Below are 21,157 nucleotides of genomic sequence, written 5' to 3'. Positions count from 1 at the left end.
CGTCATAGAAGAAACATGTCATAGCATTGTTCATGACATCATGTCACCATAACAAATTGATGTTTTGCATCGTATGAAATATGAACTGTGACTTTTTTGCCCTTGTAGATAATACGAAAGATATGATGAAGCCACATGTCATATTTATAACAGATTCTAGTACAGCATGTTAAGTACTGGCTGTTAGGTGTCTGACCAGAGCGTCTGGGTTTGAATCTCAAGTCGGAGTCTGATAAAAGTACAAATTTTATGTGATAAGATAAGATAAAGATGTTAGGAAGTTCAGTTCTGCTGAGAACAGCTGTCCAAGTGATGGACACAATCATCTGAGAGCCATGGGAGGTGGAACTGCAGCTTTGGGCATCCACAACATTTTTTGTCCAGATACTCCCTTCAGTGACCAAAGTCGATTGAGACACTAGCTGGGATTTTGGGTCACTTTGTGTAATCTGAGTGTTTTATTATGTTTTGTAACATATCCAATCTTTGTCATGTTGTTTGAAGCATCAGTGTTTAGGTACCAATTTGGGGGACATCTCTACAGTGCTACAGTCTGCCTTCAGCTTAGCTGTTCCATTTTTCGTTTGTTTCTTGATATTCAGCTTCATCTAATAGTTAGAATGGTATATATTTACTTATACATCTTAAAAAGCAACATAATCATTGGTTTGTTGGATTGTTAGCCTTTGTAATGTCCCTGCAGAACAATGTGCTGCAGGAGAGAGAGAGGAGAGCCTTGATCCATGGTTTTGAATTGTCCTTTAGAGTTCAGGGATAACCAACATGTAACAAGTCATTGGGTGTATCTCCTGACCACCATAGACACTAAGGCTTTCACCTGGGTAAGTGTATACAGAACAAGCTCTGCTGTTCGATCTGCATGCTTCACATGCTGTGATCAGACTTTATGTGTGCTACAGACCTGAGGATTAACCAGTCCTCACCTATGGCGAGTTCTCTGTGACTATCCTCCATTCACATTGTTTAATTGTCAGGTAGGCATCACTGATGCATGATGGGAGGCAGCCAATCACACTTGGTTGCCATGTGTCAGTTGTGGGTCACATGTCTTCCAGCTGCTCAGGGGCAGATGGCGAACAGCTGGTAATGTGGTTTACACATCCAGAGTGTAAAATATGCCCCTTTTTTCACTTTTTTTTGTTCAATTTAAAACATATGTTTTATTCACTTGAGTAAAATATTGTGTTTTTATAATCAGCATGTTTGTGGCTGCTATTATAAAATGGTTACTAACTCACCTGGCCCACTGACTCAGAAGTAGGGATGATCAGTTTGAAGTTAATTACATCCAGATTTCTTATTTTTATTTTTACTAGTGCAAACAAACCTCCACTTGGCCTTCCTCCCTATTCAGTTATTACATCGTCACCACAAAGATTCCAAAATAGTGTGATTCTTGTCAGTGTTTATGTTTAGAGATTTGTGCTCTTATGCAGTTTGAAGGGAGATAACTTTGGGTCTTCCACTGGATGTTTAAATGTCACTATCTTTTTATCACCCAGAAAACCAGGCATTATAACATTTTATACCCAGTCAGTGCCAGTCACTTGTGTTTGTTCTGCAGAGTTTGACATATGTCAATATGCTGACAATGTGAGTTGCAGCTTCATCAGTTTACATTGAGCAAGGTCAAGGTCAGTTTTAGACTGGCAATGTAGAATTGTTAGCATCATTTACACAGGTCAGATGTTTATTTTCGGAAGCGTAGTAATCACTGTGGTCATTATGCTTGGATCTCTCCAAACACAAAAACCCTAACTCACGTTAAAAAATATTAAGTTTGGAACAAACTGCTTTGTTTTCATTTCCTTGAAATAATCCTTTAGGAAGGATTGCCTGTATGAAATATGAGGCGAGAACCCTGTGTTCTGTCCTGGTGGTGCGTGTTCTAATTACTGTAACATGTTCAAGTGGAGGACTCAGAGTCTCCTTCAGGAAACTGATTCAGATGGCATTGAACTCTGGGTACAGCCAGTTGCGATATTGATCATAGTCCATGCATTCCTAGACATAAAGACAGTCAACCTAATGTAGGGCCTCATTTTGACTGATTTCAAAAAATATCTTCCGTGTCTTCTGAAGACAAGGCTGCTCATGCTGCTCCATTGAGTGAGTGAGTGAGTGAGTGAGTGAGTGAGTGAGTGGGTGAGTTGGATAATCTGGTGGGCGAGTGAGCAAACAAGCGAGTGAATGAGTGAGTTGGATGGACAGGTGGGCGAGCAAGCGAGTGAGTGAGTGAGTGAATGAGCTGGATGGGGAGCTGGATGAGCAAGTGAGTGAGTGAGTTGGAAGGCTCATGTATTATAATGTTATGAGTGAGTTCACAGCATCATTGAGTGAACTGGGGAAGAATGTTTCTATGTCACCCAAACCCTTGGATATAACTGGTGCATGTCTCCAGGTCTAATAATAGCATTCAGATGAATTTCCTCATTCAAGACATTCATGAATAAGTGGTCACAAATATTCCTACAGAAATCTGGTCATAGGTAGGTCAATATTCTTAGAAGCAATGATTTCTGTTTCTGTAACATCAACAACTCTGGAAATTCTCATAGGTACAAGGAAGAGATAACAAATACATCCTTCTATGTATGTATGTATGTATGTATGTATATATACATCGGCTGACATGCCGTGGATATCCTGAAGTTTATCTTTAGTCATTATTGACGTGCATGTCCTGTATTATGAAATTCTTGAAGAGATATTAAATTTATCTGGTAATTACACGATGAGTCATGTTGTCATATGCTGGTACAATATATGTATTGGGGGGGATTTTTAAAATTACAGATTTGATTGTGCAAGATATGAACATGAGATAATAACTGTGATACCCCATCACCTGACTCAGGAAGCAGATAGCCTTGTGAAGTGTGTGTCTGTGGTCCATGTGTACATCAGTCTGGTCAATGGCCTGTGCAGCCCTTATAATAATCAGAGTTTGTTGCTACAAACTCACACTTGTTGCATGTTAAGTGACAAGGGAATGTTTTCACAAAGTGTTATTAGCTGTTGTATATCTGTGCTGAAATATGTGCCTTATGATAGATAATATTTATGGTACAGAACTAGGTCTAACTGTGTCATTATGACCTTATGCTGTTGAATGGTGCTCATGCCATCAACCATTAGTTCATTTGTGCCAGATTCTGGCTGTGATGTTGCTGGCTCCCTGATACTTGTTTCACTGTTGCTGATTATAATGTATTTTGCAACATACATTTGCTGGCAAGAATTGAAACACTAAGAATTCAAACCCGGTATTATGATAACAAAACAGGAAGAGATGCTTGTGACAGGACAGTGACATAAAAATGAGGAAATAAGAGAGTGTTTAAAGTGTTGTCCACTATCATATCACTATCACTTGAGATGTGTCCAAGTAGTTTGAAGAATGAGGCAAAGGTAACACTGGTGGTCTGAAGCAACACAACTTTTCGGTCATCTGAAGCACCAGTTTGTCATAGGGAGTTGAGTTGAGTGACCTATGATGTTGGCTTGAGACCCAGGAAGTCTGTCTCACTGTCCCTGAACCACGCTAGTTTCCCTACTGCTCAGCTCAATAGTACATCCCTAAATGAAGCAAGTCTAGCTTTCCTTAGATTCAGGTACATTTGTTAATATCAAAATTATATATATTCAGAGACTAGGCCTCAGTGTACAGACCTGGGACTCCTTTCATGAAGCAGCCATTACTGAGGGTAACCTTACTCAGTACCTTACTGCAGTAAGGATATCTTAGTGAAATACAATGACCTTATTGTTTTGTTAAAGGAGACACACCAGGATATAACTGAAATACTCCCATATCAAGCTGACACACCAGGATATAACTGAAATACTCCCATATCAAGCTGACACACCAGGATATAACTGAAATACTCCCATATCAAGCTGACACACCAGGATATAACTGAAATACTCCCATATCAAGCTGGCATACGAGGATATAACTGAAATACTCCCATATCAAGCTGGCACACCAGGATATAACTGAAATACTCCCATATCAAGCTGGCACACCAGGATATAACTGAAATAATCCCATATCAAGCTGGCACACCAGGATATAACTGAAATACTCCCATATCAAGCTGGCACACCAGGATATAACTGAAATACTCCCACATCAATCTGACATCCCATGATATAACTGAAATATTTCTGAATGTGGCACTAACTCACACAGTTGGAAATTTTAAGCATAAGAAGCACATGTAATCGTTCTTTTCTGTGAAATTTGTTTTGTCCTCTTCTTGGAATATCCAATCAAGCAACTACCAAGGGAGACAAACTATTCAAAACTCCATCATTATTTCAACATTGAAGTTTTTAATTTGGGTCACAGTCAGGAACACCCCTATTTTCTCAGTGGACTGATCCACAAATGAAGTGCACCTCCTTCAAGGTTCTCTCTATACTTCCGGGGCATTTGTGAATGGCAGCTCTAAGGGCTGCTTGCCTATGATGGTTGAAAAGTATGTGTGGTTATAAGATTTGTACCATATTTGTGTGAGTTATTAAATGCCCTTCACTGCACTCTGATATTGCTCCCAAATGCCTGCACCTGAGCTTCTGGATGGAAACATGGAATGTCTTCATTACTTTTCCTTTTATGTTTCTGACAACCTAAAAGCATTTTCATTTATGCTGAAGACATTTTCATTAAAACTATTTGTCATCACACAACACATTTCAAAGACCTTTAAAGAATGCTTTGCCAGGCTGTTGGCCAATTACATAGCTTTTTACCCTCAGATTTCAAAGAATTGTCTTTTAATGTTTCAATAACTGGAAGTAAATTATGATGGTTTCTGCAAACGGTAGTTAATTTGGTCAGGTTTCTGTGTTTGATCCTGGTGAAAGCTTTTCCCTTGTTACTAGTTCATCTCTCTCATCAACAGCACCGGACTGCTGCGACCATTGGGGGTAGGCAATATGCCCCATGTGATGAGTCTTTATTACACCATTCTCCGACATCATTACTGGTAGTTATTACCTAATATTTCACATTATGCAGGTAACACCAAAGTTTGAGTGACAATGGAGGCTATGCATGTCGTCAGGCTATGGTGGGCAAATATCAATAGAGAACTTTCCAGTCTGTTTCTCCCTCATTTGGGTTTGAAGAATCTCTCTATGATTAGACGTTCTTCCTCTGAGGTGTCAGGATAGACACTATGTATGCAATATTCCATAGAAACATGTATAAGATTAATGACAGAATGACTTTTTCTAAGCACTCTATAATGCCATATGGCATAGAGTCTCTCAAAGATTAATGACAAAATCTTTCTCAAAATATATGAACAGACTCTATGTAATGCTATACTCCATAGAATTATCTCTAAGATTAATGACCAAATCTTTCTCCAAGGTTTTAGGAGGGACGCTATATAATACTATATGGCATAGAATCTATCTAGGATTAACAACAGAATCTTTCTCCATGGTTTTGGGAGGGACACTTTGTAATATTTTATGTCATTGAATATATCTAGGATTAATTAATCAGACTGACAGAATCTTTCTCTCTGACACTCTGTAAGGCTGACAATCTCAGCTGAGTTAGACTAGTCGCTGAATATGTGTAATTTTGATTGTAACAAATAACCCATTTAAATAGAAAAGGAGCCCTGTTCAAATGGTAAATTCAGAACGAATGTAGACTTGCTTCATTTAGAGCATTAGTATTGTAGGAAGGGCTAGTCAGTAGCAAACATAAGGTGGTTCAAGGACTGTGAGACAGACCACCATTGGGTGTGAGGACGAATCTATTTCAACAGTTCAAGGACAGACACTCTGTAATGCTATCAACTTGAGAATCAAATTAAACACAATATCCTGCAAATTTCTGCAAAAGGATAGGGTGTGATCAAGGTTCTCTCCACCATGAAAGATTTGAGGTAATTCTGTTTGAAGCCCCTTCCAACAAGAGCTGCAAGTAAATAAACAGAGCCCCCGATTATGAATAATACACCCCTTTCACGTCCAGTTGTGACCCATGGTTAAACCGGGCTTCAGCAAGAGTCTGATGTGCCGAGCTGCGGAGAGTTCAGCACCAAATACTAGGGACTTTCTCAACAGTTTTGAAGTGACTTAATGTCCGGAGTTAGTTCCGTGTCAGTCCAGCCATCAGTATCATCATGAGCAGGTGGTTTAAACATGATGTGTCAGAAACTTATCGATTTCCGTCAGTTCAAGGAATCCATATCTGAAGATGAAGTAGAGATCTGTGTCATCGCAATGAGTACAGGAAATATGGGGTACGACATGCTTGTAGCATTGTCATTCATGTGAATACATGTATATGTTCAAGTATTCATCTAGTCAGTTATGACAGTCACCATGCTTTCACTAATGTGGATCTGTTTGGATATTGTCACTGGGCTGTGATCAGTTTGTGTTGTCAAACCCTCGTTCTATGTTGATGCTATCTACCACTGGTTTGCCCTCCTGGTGGATAATCAACACTCACTCACTCACTCACTCACTCACTCACTCACTCACTCACTCTTGACAGTGATATTTTATGGTTATTGAACATTTATGCAGTGCTTATAAAACATTATACACTGTGAAAAGTGAGCAAAAGTTTGGTTAGGTAAATAATTTGAGAAGTAATTTGTTGTGTCATACAAATATCACCCAGTGTTTTATTCCATCACTTGCTCATTAAGAATGCCACATGCTGTACTTCAGAGTAGTGTTAGACAAAATACCATTCTTGTTTTCATTGGAGAAATGAAACACAGAAGTTTATTCAGCTACCTCCCAGTCAAGTTACAGATGCACTAACTTGAATTACAGCCCAAGTAAACACTTCCCCTGCATGGCAGGTGCTTGGACTATACTCATTCCTGCACAGGGGGAGCCAGCTGATCTGTAGTGCCTTGTAGATAACCAAGATCCAGGGTAAAAATGTTACTGGTTCAGCCCTGACTCAAAAACCTTTCTTGTATGGAGCAAGAAATCACACAATTATTTTGAGTGTGTAAAAATCAGAGCTACTTGTGTTTTAGTCTCGCCACCAAATATAGATATGTACGTTTGCCCTTGCTACAGGTCATGGAGACCCAGTAAGTATTTGTTGATGTAATTCCATAGCTGTGGAGCTACATGATATCCAGAGAGTCTAAGATTGCTGAAATAATCCATAGTAATAATCTCATTTACATTCTCGATTAACAAGTATATACTGTTGAATGAGTGCATCAGTTTGGTTCAGTTTGGCTTAGCACAGTATTACACTTGTATCTCGACTTGTCTGTTTATTGTGAGGAGCAACACCCGAAGTAACACAGTTCTCTAATGCCACCGACACAGTTATGGTACTGGCAAACCAAGAAATGTAATAGGGGAAAGTCTGGACTCAAAACTACCCCAGAAATCCTTCTGTGTAAAAGAAACTTCAACTTCATTTTTCAGCAGGCGTGTGTATTCCATGCACAACAAGATAGTAGCTGTTCTGTTTCTGTGGTTTCACTCCGTCGCGACAGATAGCAACTTTGCATTTTCAACGATGATAGTTTCTTAAACAACTTTTTGGGTTGAGTCCGGAATGTTCAAATATAAGAAAGGTGTTGGGTATTAGCAAATGATAAACATGTGTACTATTTATATTTATGTGGCAATTTTGTACAATGATAACATTTGCAATTCATTTGTCCGTTTCTGATGCAAACGGACTGTAGCAACCTGAAACATGGCTCTCGCCTGCTGTTTTCATCAGTCACAATATTATATATATTATGTATGAATAAAACAAACTGGTGACCTTTTAGCAAGTATATATTGTTGGGTGTTAATCGATACACATGGACTCTTAGAGATATATTGTACCGTGTGATTTTGATATCACGATTCCTCAAGTATCAATATATCATCACAACTCTACATAATAGTGCATTGTATGTGCTAGTTTGAAGAAAATGTGTTCTGAAATTAAGTGAATCAGGAAATTGTGTTTAAAGTATATAACATGTTAGGGTAAGCAAAGAATAGAACCTTCATGTTGGCTGCATCTGCTGGGCCGCCCAACCATCCTTAACACTGCAGTATAAAACACTGAAGTGTATGTTTATATATTCATATATATGAGTTAACACACGTATCTTCCACTCCTGGTGATACTATGTGCCATATTATCACTGACTATTTCTTTCTATGTTTCAGGCCTGTGCTCCAAGATATGTTTATCTTTCGAAAGATTATAACAAAAGAGAACCGGTTGGAACATGTTACATTTCAAAACCCTCGACGACACGAACAGAAGAGTTCTCACCATGCAGAAGAGGTAATATGCATAGTTATAACTAATGTGGTTATAAAGTAAATGTGTGTTATAAGCATTTATTATCAAGAGGTGTGTTAAAAAAGGGATTGTCTCAAATGTTGAACATATCTGTGTGTTTTTGAAAACAAATAATCCATAGTGAAACATTGTCAGAAATGTTCCCAAGTATGTCAAAATGAATTGATTACATATAGAACACTGTTTTGGTTTTAAATACAAAATAGTTTTGAGACAATCACTGCACATATGTGGCTGCATTATCAATGAAGTGATGACAGGGTATGGCAATTTCAGATATTTCTGTTTCCAAAAAATTATTTTTCAGATTTAGTCCAGACCAATTTTGTCTACTAGTTTTACGGAAACAAAAATAATAAAATCACCAGTCAAAATAAATACTGAAAGTATTAACTTTTGGCAGTTTTGAAGTGTATATGGGGAAAAAACAATCTGAAAAATGTTCTTGTTTTACAGTTTTGGTGAATACAAATATTAACATTTTATTTTTTGAGTGAAGAATTAATTTTTAATTTGTTTCTTATTTTTGCAAAATATATGACCGCAGATCTGTAGAACAAGAAATAACATGGGTATGGCCTTAGTATGTTCATTTAAGAGAATGAAGTTCTTAGTAAGGCAGTGTTGGGGTTTAGCTTCTTTAATTCCTGTTTTTGTCTGACTCTGCCACCTGAATGCCATCATTTGCTTGTTACTGCTTGCATAATTATTATGTGCATATAATATATTGATGATATGTATTTTTTTATATGTCACTTCTGGCAAGTTTTGTTACACTTCTATTTAATTGATCATATTCTAATTGTTAAAATATATGTTTTTTTGAAACATAAAATGGTGTACTTAGATCCATTTATATCTCAATATCATACAAATTGTACAAGTGAACAATTAGAATATGACAGTATTGGGACATAATTATAATATCACATGGTTTCAACTGATCCTATTTTTGGACATTAAAATTAGAACACTTTATGAAATGTTACAAAATATTTCCTTACTGCGATCTCAATATTAGTCACTCATGAGCTATGTGATATTGTAATTGTTCTGCTATCACTGTGAGGTAAGAGCTATTGTCTTACATAAGAATCAGTTTCATGGTTCTGCATTGTTTCATAGCATTTCATAACACGGATGTTTATTTTAGGAAATCCAAATTCCATATTTTCATGATTCTTGGTTTGTGTGTACTGGCAGGAAGTCATGTGACCTACATGTGACTGTGAATTATCTTGTATATTACTCTGTCTTATAACGAGGCATTCTCAAGGACTGGGGTGACTGGAATAGGAGAGAGACTGATATTGCATCCACAATGATTCAAGTGCACATATTCTGTTCTGTGTGAGGGAAATATTCAGTTGGTCTGGGATGAAATGTTTAAGTGATTGCAAGAAAATTATTTGATTATTTTCATATTTCAAATGTTACTTTTGGGGACCTGAGTGTCATTTTACAATGGAGGTTAGGCAAGGACACGTGTACAATTAGTAATTATGTCAACTTTAATCTTTTTATTCTTACAGATCATACAGTGATTCAAATTTACAAATCTCATCCTTGTTGAATTTCTAGACATGAAGGGTTATAATAAAAAGCAAACATGTAGCGTGATTGCAGCTCACTTGGATTCCAGATCTGACCATGAGCCCAGCAACCTTGACCTTGATCCAAACAGATTGGAAGGTCAGATGCAGTGACTTGGTTGAGGGCTTGTTGCTCATGATATCAGTCACTGGATTATGTGGTCCATAATTGCCAATTTACATGTCACCATCATACTGCAGGGTATTGATCAATAACAAATACCTGAAATGTTGGCTGCCATTTGTGAATACTCAGAGAACAGAACACTTGCACTTTAATCATGGTGGAATGTAATTAGATCGCAAACATGTCGGTCCCCTGCCTGGATCCGCCTGCCTGGATCCACCTGTATATTGTGGTGGTCAGCCATTACACATGTTCTGCAGCTTGCAACACCAGCAGCTCATGCACACATTATGCAGTAGAAGGGTTCCTGGTATATAGGAGGGTTGGGTTCTTTCCTAGATGTGTTCTTTACTACTGTGTTCCCCATTCAGTTTTAAAATTCCCCAATGGTTTGTAGAAAGTGTCTGAAATTCCTTGTTTTCAGCTTCTTTCATGATATAGAAATCTGGTATCTGTTAATTTCAAATCTGAAATGTGATATTTTAGAAACTGTGGATAGACAAATGTCACTCTGAAAGACATCTAGATCATGGAAAATTTTCGTTTAAACTGATAGACTGAAACTGAGCTGTAACATTGGTTGTCTTTCCTTGGCTAAACAGTAAGTAGTAATTTTCTGGCTGGGATTTCAGACACATAAGTTAATTTCCATTTAATGATTTTCATAATTTTGTTGGCTTATTTTTCCTTTAATTTTAACCACTCACCTCAATTTGGCCAAGTGTTTATTTGGCATGTTGGAAGTAATATTAAGTTTTACTAGAATTTTAGAACTTCCCTCAATGTAGATTAGCTATTGCTTTTTAAAATTGTTAATATAACATCAAAGATGCTAATTTGTTTAAGTAAGTACTGTCCAATGGAATAAAAGAAGAATATTTCATGAATTAACAAAACTGTTGTCAACATTTTTCAAAGTATATTTTTTTTCAAGTATCCAAAATGAAAGTATAACTTGAGTGTCCAAGTAAAGAACATCTGGCTTCTCACAGTCGGGTTTGGGATTACAACAATGGCAGTTCAAAATGGCTCAAACCTGTTACAGTGACAAGTTTGTGCCACCATACCCAGACAATGTGGATGGTGTTTCTGTCACTCACCTGTTTAGATCCAAACCCTGAACTGCCATGTGGTTGTAGTAATGTTATAGGGCAGTACCCGCACACCTACCTGTATGCTGGGATGTGGCTGTCCGTTCTTCTTGTTCTTTGCAGTCTTCTTTATTTATAAGCACAGTTTTACTTATTAGCTTTATATAATCATGTGTCATTTGTGGAAGGTTGCTGTGTCTGTGTAAGTACAAGTGCTAAACAGTTAAAATTACTAACCTTTCTGATTGTACTAGTGGTGGTGAGGTAGCCTACTGGTTAAAGCGTTTGCTTGTCTCGCTCGTGATCTGAGTTCCATTCCCCACATAGGCACAGTGTATGAGGTCCATTTCTGGTGTCCGCAGCTGAGATATTGCTGGAATATAGCTAAAAAGGGTGTAAAACTCCCTCAATCAATCTGATTGTACCATTATATTTTAATATTTAAATTATCCCAAGTTATGTGAGTTGCCAAGTCAGTACAGTCAAGGTTATTGTGAGTTGCTGTTGAACAGCAAGATGCAATTCCTAGAGTTGGTTATACAAACATGTTGCAGTACGTAGTCTGATAAAGATGAAAATAGAATTTGAATGACATGATATTTTGATTAAATAAATATGATATTAGATCTTCTAAATCTGTTCATACAATCTATCTCTTCAGTCTGTTTTAAATTTCTATGATCAATTACTACCATCCGTTAAGGTCAGTATCCCCCAATTGAGATTCCCTCCTATGTAATGACAGGAAATTGATGCCACTGTAAGAATGCAAAATATCTGGTACTTTTAACATGTCTTTATGAAACTTGTCAATATTTAGCCTAGTTCTGTTTAAAGTTCCAATGTTACCATTGAACCAACATCAACATCAAGAGTTGAACATGGAGCGAAGATGTTATTTCCTGAAAGTGAGCAGAAAATTAATACCAGCTCATTATTGGGAGAAGATTTGCTTTCATTCCTCACGTTGGTGGTGGATGTAATCCATTGATCAGCACTGATCTGTGTAGAGCAGGACTATGGCGTTGCCTCTCACATAGCTGGGGGCTGACTTTCGCTTAAGAGGGACTCGAGACTTTAACTATCAAATCTGAAACTGTCAGTTTGTTGACAGAAATCTCATAAATGTATGGCAAAGAAATCTATGTGTGATTGCTGCTGGAAGTCGTTAAGTGAGAAATATTGGAATGAAACGTTGTAATAAAGTGTCTGTCGATGGGATTCTTGCCTGACAGACTTTATTCATTGTGAGACCATTCTGTGTAAATATTTGCAACAATTAATTAACCAAATGAAATACGGGTTGGTATTAATCAATGAATATGTAAGCAATGAAGTAATTATTCTCAGTAATAGAGAGTAATAACTCGATATATTCATTCATTAACATGAAATTATTAATTAATAAGGTATATATTAGACACATGTTTTCAAGACTAAATCAGGAAATAATTTCACTTTTTTTAATAATCTTTTAATAGTTGAATCTGGTCTTATAATTCCTTAACAAAGACAATGGCCAAATATATAAATATATAATATAAGCACTGATTGGAGGTTAACTTCCCTTAATCAGATCTTGAAATGACCAGAAAATAATAGTAAGACCATTCAATAGATACATGTTTAAATGTGTTAAAAAAGAGGTTTTTGGTTTTGTAAAGGTTAATACAGAAGTTAAAATAACAGCATGTTATTTTTCTGGCTAAGTGACATTTTTATTATTATGTTTATTTTGTTACTAGCACTGTAATAGCAGAGGCAGCAACCTTCCACCCATCTCTGTGACATGAGAATGGAATCCACTGTTTTATCGCTTCACAGCTGACGACAAACTTGGAAACCCCTTGTAATGTTATGTACTTCTGCAAACAACATCAACTACAATGCAATCATGTGGCAGAAACATGATTAGTTTTAAGGATAACAGCACCTGATCTTTTTCAAGTTATTCAACTTGTGGGAGAGTATGAACTGTTTTGTGACATTCTGGTAATAATGATCCAGTTTGACTTACTTAGCACAAAATACTTGTCTTGCTATTTCCAACACATTTTCTATTAAAAGACAGACCTGTGAAAAGTACAAAAACATCTTGTGCACCAGAAGTAGTTGTTGCCAAGTAGAAGCTATGTTATGTTTATAGGTGAAGGGTTTCCAAGTGTGTCGTGTTTACTTTGCCTCTATGTTGTGTGCTGCACTAACAACTCAATGATCACATGGTTTTTGCATGGGGTTTTTCTAGAGGTAGACCGGAGGTACGTAGCTGACCAGTACCACAAGCAAGGATACTGCCAGTCAGGCTTCTCAGCCACCATAACTTCAGTAAGTCACTCCTGTTTCCATGGTGATGCCTCTCTCAGGTTACCATGACAACAGTTTCAACTTTTTGACTGTAAATGAGAAAGGCAGGAATTAGATTCTCCAGAAGGTGATGAATAGGGATGTTGATGCACAATCCAGTTTCACAAACAAACTCAAGCTTCATCATCAGAAACAGATAATTTCAATTCAGCAACTTTTGACAAGGCAACAAAAACAATATTACAAAGTTAGGTTGTTAGTGACTTTTGAACTGATTCTGGTTCATTGGGTGGGGCATGAGGCTGTTATGACATGAAATATTTATCATATATACACTCTAGGCAATAACTGTCATATATCCCTTCATGAGATCTTGCACAGTTTGAATATGAGCTGTCACTCTGTTCCTGCTTACAACATCAACCAATCATATCCTTCATCAATAACATGTACACTACAATGCACAATCCCTCTCAAAACATCATCATCATCATCATCATCATCATCATTAGGTTTTGAGGTTGAAGAAACTGGCTTGTGCATGTATTTTCAAAGGAGTTATCTCCTCTTTAATACCTTTTTCCCTCCTCCTCTGCCGTCAGCGGTGGATCGACTTCCTGTCTCCGACCAGTTTCACAAACACGGCTATTGCCAGGCGGGACTTTCCGCCTCGCTGTCAGAAGTAAGTGACAGGAAACCTTCTTTATCGCAGACTTTCCTTTCTGTACTTTTTGTTTCTTGTCTTCATGGTATGAATACCTTCTCTTTCATTTTGTGTTGTTTTTGAGATCTGTCGGTAGAACTGATGTAGGAGTGTTTGACTTTCGCAGAGTCTACCTGTCTAAAAGATTTCACAGCTGTAGCTTTGTAGAACCTGGTAGAAACTGCAAAGTTTTTTTCTACTTTCACCAACTAAAAATTTGTAGACAAATATATAGTGAATGAAGTATTCAATATTTATGTACTTGCTGGAAGACAAAAACAACTTTTTTGTGTGTGTCGACATGGCCAGAAGTTACCACAGCACCATCAACAAGGGCACTTCAGTTTACAACAACTATTGAAGACAGAACGTTCAGGTAGGGGGTAGGAGAGATGGGGTGGGGAGGGCCTACTTGGCACTGTCGAATGAGGCACTGCAATTTGCTCTTTAGAATTACCTCCTTTAGGCATCCCAGAATTCGGTCACCATGAATTTCAATACCTGTTAGTGTTTCGAGGTTTGTCAGCATTGTTTCTCATGAGTTTCCTCCAAATGGTAAATTCAGAGAGCTGTATCATGTAAACCTTTCTGCCACATCAAGTTAACACTGAGCAATGTAACTGGTGTACTGTCCTGGGTGACATTAAACACACCTCACTCACTCGTTCACTGGGGCGGTGGGGATGCCTAGTGGTTAAAGTGTTCGCTCGTCGCGCCGATAACCCGGGTTTGATTCCCCACATGGGTGCAATGTGTGAAGCCCACTTTCCGGTGTCCCCCGCCGTGATATTCCTTAAATATTGCTAAAAGCGGCGTAAAACTAAACTCACTCACTCACTCATTCACTGTTGTATCTATTTGGGTGACATAGAAGGGAAGGATTAAGTTTTTTCCCTGTACATGTGTAATGGTTGGAGGCAGTTTCCTGTCAGATGTAAGAGTAGAATAAAACCTCTATCACTACAATGTTGTAAGTTTCAAGTGGGTGCAAATTGCAAAACCCAAATGAGGTCATAAGTGTTGTTTCCATTTAGTCAGTCATGTGACACTACTGTTTTAGATGACATTTCATGTTCCAGTTTTTGAGGAACAAAAGCAAGTACTGGAGAATCAGCCTGCCTTCTGGTTTTGGTGATGTAGCAGCAGATGGTCTGTTAGTGGCTGCTAAACAAACAGAATGATGTACTTTCACTGGATAACCTTTGACTCTAAGTTATCTCCCCCTGTCAACAAACAATAGCCAAGTCAGGCCTATCTGCACGGTCAGTCCCTGGTCCAATCAGCAGCTTGATAACATGTTTTTGGAATGAATGGTTGGATTTGACCAACAGGCATTGTGTAGTGCACATTGTTAATGTATGAATGATGTATAAAGGGTGGTATATGAGATAGGTGCTTGAGACAGATGATCAACTTTAGGATATTGAGACACATAAACACAAGTATTATGTGAATCCTGTCAGGTCAAATCTAGGATTAGAACCCAGACAACATCCTTGCATAACTAAGGGAGTTAACCTTGAGCAGTAGATTGATGTACCTTAGACATTTGTGCTGTTCATGCTTCAGTCAGACATTATTTACACAACATTCATTGTCTTGTGTTGTGGTACACTGTTGTTGTGGCCTCACCATTGGTGCCATTCTGCTGACTTTGTTTACGATCATTACCTCTGTTGTAGGCAGACTTATCTCAACAGGGAGTTCACCTGTTTACCTGGGTCTCTCTTAGTTGGCAGAGATTCTTCCTGTCCATTTTTTGTGTACCTCATATAGATATCATTGTTTGAGGAAGCAATTACAAAGGTGTCAGATAATTCCTTAGATTTCTTTGGAATGTAACTGGCATTTTGTTACACAGGGTAAAACGATGACCCCTGTATTTCTCATGACATGATAAGCTCATCATTTTGTATTTGAACTGTTCTATATTGTTATGTTAACTGTTTCTAAGATACGTAGTTTAAGGAATGGTACATTTTTCACAGTGTAGGTATGTGATTTCACAGATTATTCAATGAATTAACATCATATATTCTTTTGTTACCCTGGAAACTGCAATACATTTGGACAAAGCAGATAATGAGACTATAGTAGTTTGCGCTAGAGGAAGCATAAATTATTGGTTGAGTGCAGCACATATGTTTAATGCGAGCGATGCATGGCACCGTAATGTTACCCAGCTCCCTGACCCACATCACAGGAGCGTACCTATTGTCCGCATATGAACCATAAAAATACCTCCCATCATCGAGTTTCAAACCACTGATCTTAGCCAGAGATTGTGCCAATTAGATGATGTTTTAATCTTCGCTAATTACAGACATTTGCAGATCACATTTCCATCAAGCCTGTGATTAGACATGCTGGCTTGTCAGTGCATAAAAAAGTTGTAAATTACAAAAACTGTTCAAGCTCGTTATTGGTTTGTCCCATAAATCACAGAGAGCATCTCTCTGGGTTATTGTATGGAAGTAGATGACAGGTTTACCTGGATGAGGAGCTGTCCATTGAAGGGTTACTTTGTTAGGTACTGTCTTCCTACAAACTGATCTTGATGAGGTGGAACAGGCCCAGCATCACGAATATTGAAACTTGTGAACAATTCTACTATCCCGATTCTAAAGATGCTTTATCTTCAAAGTGCATCCACAAAATTCTCTTTACTTTGTTTTTCCTTCAGAATTTTTTTAGAAGTCTTCTAGATTGTGTGTTTTCAGTGAAAAACCTAGTGAACAGATGTCTTGATTTCAAACCATAAATATTGTGTTAGCATCTTAAATTTTCATTCGAAGAATGGACAAGTTGAAGGTCTGTCTTGAACTGTGTCAGTTCATCAGCAGAAGCCATATTCACCAGGATATGTTAAGAAGGAAAAGACAAAAGCGAATTCTTGTGAGATCTAGCCGTTATTTTTTAGTTAGATTTAATCGACATTCTGCATACAGAATAATGTTTGTAAATATTGTTTGTGTTTCTTTTAAACATTTTGGGGGTTTCTTGTTAATATAATGGTGAGAGTTGTGTACCAAATATATAATTATAAGTTTCTGCTTGGAAATTGGATTGAAATAAACATGTAATGTATCATATTTTACCACATGGATGAAGGAAGCAGTTAAACTAGGAAATACATCCGCCTGACCTCAGAATGTAAGATGAAGTGAAATAGATATTAAAGTAAAATTGAAAGAAATGGCAGGAAGATTGAAACAGAAGTGTTTAGAGAGGAAAGTTGTAAGGAGAGAGGATTCTGATTGAGTGGTGTGAGTGGTGGTGTATATATGCCAAATATTGCTCTCTTGATCCATGAGAAACAAAGGGCTTGCAGTGACGGTGCTGGTTAATTGGCCATGTGTCAGGGAGTAATCCAATACAGACAGTATATCTATCTGGTGTCCACTGGAGAATAAAGAAGCTTACTGTATCTCATTGGTTGAGACACATGCTGATAGCTGTGTCATATCACACAATGTAGTACCTCTTGCTGGCTGATAACATATCTATATTGCCCCAGCACCAGCATGGCACTGTTGCAATGGACCTCCTTTCAGTCATGAAGAATATTGAACCAGGGATGAAAATTACTGGAAACAGACCTGTATGAAACATTTCAGCTGAAGTTTTGGAAAATGGTTGTTCAGTTGGTCTCTCAGAATTTCTCAGGAAGCACCTGATGTTAGGGGTAGCTGAATTGTAAGTTTGGAGGTATGTGGAACTAGACAGAAGCATCTGCTGACACAGAGAAGTTAAACTCATCTTAATCATAATAGCATACTACTATATCAGCTTGTGTGTAAAATTTGGGTGTTTAGTTTTTCATTTGAAAATAAGATTCAAAGTTTCAGAACTTTTGGAAATGTAGAATTGCTTCATTTTGAGCTATAGGACTACAGGGTGGTTGGAAAGGGATATAATAAGGTTGAGGGACTGTAGACAGACTTGATGTGGCCTGAACAAGGATGATGGCTAGAGAACACATGGTGGGATTCTGCCGTAGTTCCTCCCAATATCTCCTTCCATTAATTTACAGCCAATCAAGCCATGGAGGAGGAAACAGGTGTGTCTGAGGGGTGCAGTACATCCTACCCTGCAAATACTGCCCTCTGGTAGCAGATGAGTGGAAGATAATAGGGTTGTTGAAATGTAGAGAAGATTGTATCTATAGACTCTGGCAGACAGGAAACATCTACAGTTCTAACGGATGTCTTTGGTTTAGATCATGAAGGAGTGTGGTCAAGCCCCAGGAATGTTTGTGTTACTTGTTGGATCCTTACTTTGGTGGAAGTTAAAGTACCTCATCATTACATCGTCATTTTATGTCATGAATTTATCAAGAAAACCTCAAGTCATTAATGTCAAATATATATCTTACTTGCAATTTAGTTGTTAAAGGGATTGATCTGATCTGATGACTGGAGGATTGTATTACATTCCTGAAATTCTGTTGGAATCTCAGCAGTTGTCTCATTACAATGAGGAACAGGTTGTGATGTGGTCTGTTGTTCATGCTATCAACCACTTGTTTGCCCAGTTTATTTAATGGCAACTGTGATCTAGTCTATTACTGACTGTGCTGTCTCTCATGCTCATTTTCCAGTGATACAATGATCCATGCAATCTTTACTTACATCTTATAGAACATCCAGTTGATAATATCTATATCATTCACACTTGTAACTAATATGATCATATTGCACTCTCATCAAACTGTGAACCGAGTTAAATGTGGTACAGTGTTGCACAATTTTTGCTCATTTTTGTGTATGGTTGTCTTCATGTGCAATGTTGCACATGTGTAAGTGTTGTTTTTCATCTCTTGTCTGCCAGTTGGTGAGAGATTATGTGCAATGTTGCACATTGTATAAATGTTGTGTTTGTACACCTGTCTGCCAACTAAGAATGCTGCACAATGTCTGATGATGTAAGTGTTGTCACTATGTGATAAATATTGTATTTCCACTGCATTTGACAGAAACTAATTAGATTTTTACTTTCAGGTGTCCTTTGCATTTTCCCAGAATGACTTGATGTTGTACTGGACTATCAGCAGATTACTTCTCTTATTTTGTGCACAAAATGTATTTAGTTTTATTTTGATATTGTATTCCTTTACAGTTTCCATAGATCATCTTTTTCCTTATAGTTTCAGTTAGTTTACTTTCTGCATGAATAGGTTTACAATGAAGAGTTAGTGTATATTGTTTTAGGCCAGACCAATATTTCCTTGTTTTCACAGATTATTTTATTACTTATACCAAAACTATTTTGATTTTAATTTTAACAAATATACTATCACAAATATGCTTTCAAGAAGATAATTTCATTAAAGAAGAACTTTGTTTATTTTGTGGAAAAAAGAGTAAAATAACAGAAACAAGACAACTGGTCTGGTCTGATATGGTCTGAATTTAGGCCAAATCAGTTTTCTACATGTCTGCTAGAGATACAGGCATGTTATCAGCTGTAGTAGATGCGCGGATGAAAGAATGGTAAGTGATGGTAGAGCTAGACAGGTCACCTGCAACCTGATGTCATGACACTGTATCCAAATACAGGAATCTCAAAATTGCCACAATTCCCCATCCGAAAGCCCACCCTAAATCCCTTTCTCTTCACAGACTCTTTCACACTAGTTCCCATCTCTTCATAGATTCTTCCAACCTAATCCCCATCTCTTCATGGACTCTTCCAACCTAATCCCCATCTCTTCATAGACTCTTCCAACCTAATCCCCATCTCTTCATAGACTCTTCCAACCTAATCCCCATCTCTTCATAGACTCTTCCAACCTAATCCCCATCTCTTCATAGACTCTTCCAACCTAATCCCCATCTCTTCATAGACTCTTTCACCCTAATCCCCATCTCTTCATAGACTCTTCCAACTCTTCATAGACTCTTCCAACCTAATCCCCATCTCTTCATAGACTCTTCCAACCTAATCCCCATCTCTTCATAGACTCTTCCAACCTAATCCCCATCTCTTCATAGACTCTTTCACCCTAATCCCCATCTCTTCATAGACTCTTCCAACCTAATCCCCATCTCTTCATAGACACTTCCAACCTATTCCCCATCTCTTCATAGACTCTTCCAACCTAATCCCCATCTCTTCATAGACTCTTCCAACCTAATCCCCATCTCTTCATAGACTCTTCCAACCTAATCCCCATCTCTTCATAGACTCTTTCACCCGAATCCCCATCTCTTCATAGACTCTTCCAACCTAATCCCATCTGTTCATAGACTCTTTCACCCAAAATGACCTTCACCCACCACCCATCAACTTCATCTGTTCGCTTCCCATTGCTGTTATTGGAAAATGAAAATGAGATATAGTTCTGTTTAATGTTTTATTTTTGTGAAAGTTATAACTTCGTATTGGTCCCAGTATCATGACATGTCGCTGTGAGCGCCCTCTGTAGGTGAATGTACTTCACGTGTGTCTCTCTCTAATGACAGATGGGGCGTGGGGCTTCCACAAACAAGGCTTCTGTCAGTCAGGCTTGAGCGTTGCCCTGTCGCAAGTGAGTCCATTGGACATGCGCGTGTCATGCTGTGAACATGCATGATGTTTTCGCACGAACCAAAGTTTTTGCACTAACCCAAGGAATCCATACCAACATTATTTTGAAAAAGGTGTTGCGAATTACAGTTTTTGTCGTGCCTTTAAATCTGCTGTGTTGACTGTCTTTTCTTGACCACACAAGTTATTGTGCAATGCATGTCAGACATTTGTGTGAGCGTGCATTTGGAATGATGTGTGGAGAATGTTTCCAAGGTTTCTCAGACATGGCGTTATGAGTTGTCCTGTGTATGTGTGACTTGCCTGTTGTGTTGTGCTGTGCTGTGCTGTGCTGTGCTGTGCTGTGCTGTGTAATAATTCATATCCAGTCTTCATTGGTGACTTCCTGAGTGCAGAAATGTAAGTAAGTAAAGTTGTGGCAAATCACATCATAATATATCTTTGTAATGGGTCTCTTGAGTATGCTACTGG

The 21,157-nt window shown here is 37.9% G+C and overlaps 1 protein-coding gene across 1 annotated transcript in view; it reads left to right on the top strand.

Moving 5' to 3' along the window:
• LOC137255660 (integrin alpha-8-like) overlaps positions 1-21,157 on the top strand; it is a 96,347-nt gene that overhangs the window by 34,444 nt on the left and 40,746 nt on the right. The window contains exons 4-5 of the mRNA XM_067793137.1: positions 8,203-8,323; positions 13,397-13,476. Of these exons, the coding sequence (XP_067649238.1) occupies positions 8,203-8,323; positions 13,397-13,476 (201 nt within the window). The remainder of the gene's footprint in view (positions 1-8,202; positions 8,324-13,396; positions 13,477-21,157) is intronic.

The sequence above is a fragment of the Haliotis asinina genome, chromosome 11 (assembly GCF_037392515.1).
Source record: "Haliotis asinina isolate JCU_RB_2024 chromosome 11, JCU_Hal_asi_v2, whole genome shotgun sequence".
Lineage (NCBI taxonomy): Eukaryota > Metazoa > Mollusca > Gastropoda > Lepetellida > Haliotidae > Haliotis > Haliotis asinina.
The sequence above is the reverse complement of the archived record's forward strand: the minus strand, read 5'-3'. Positions and strand labels throughout refer to the sequence as shown.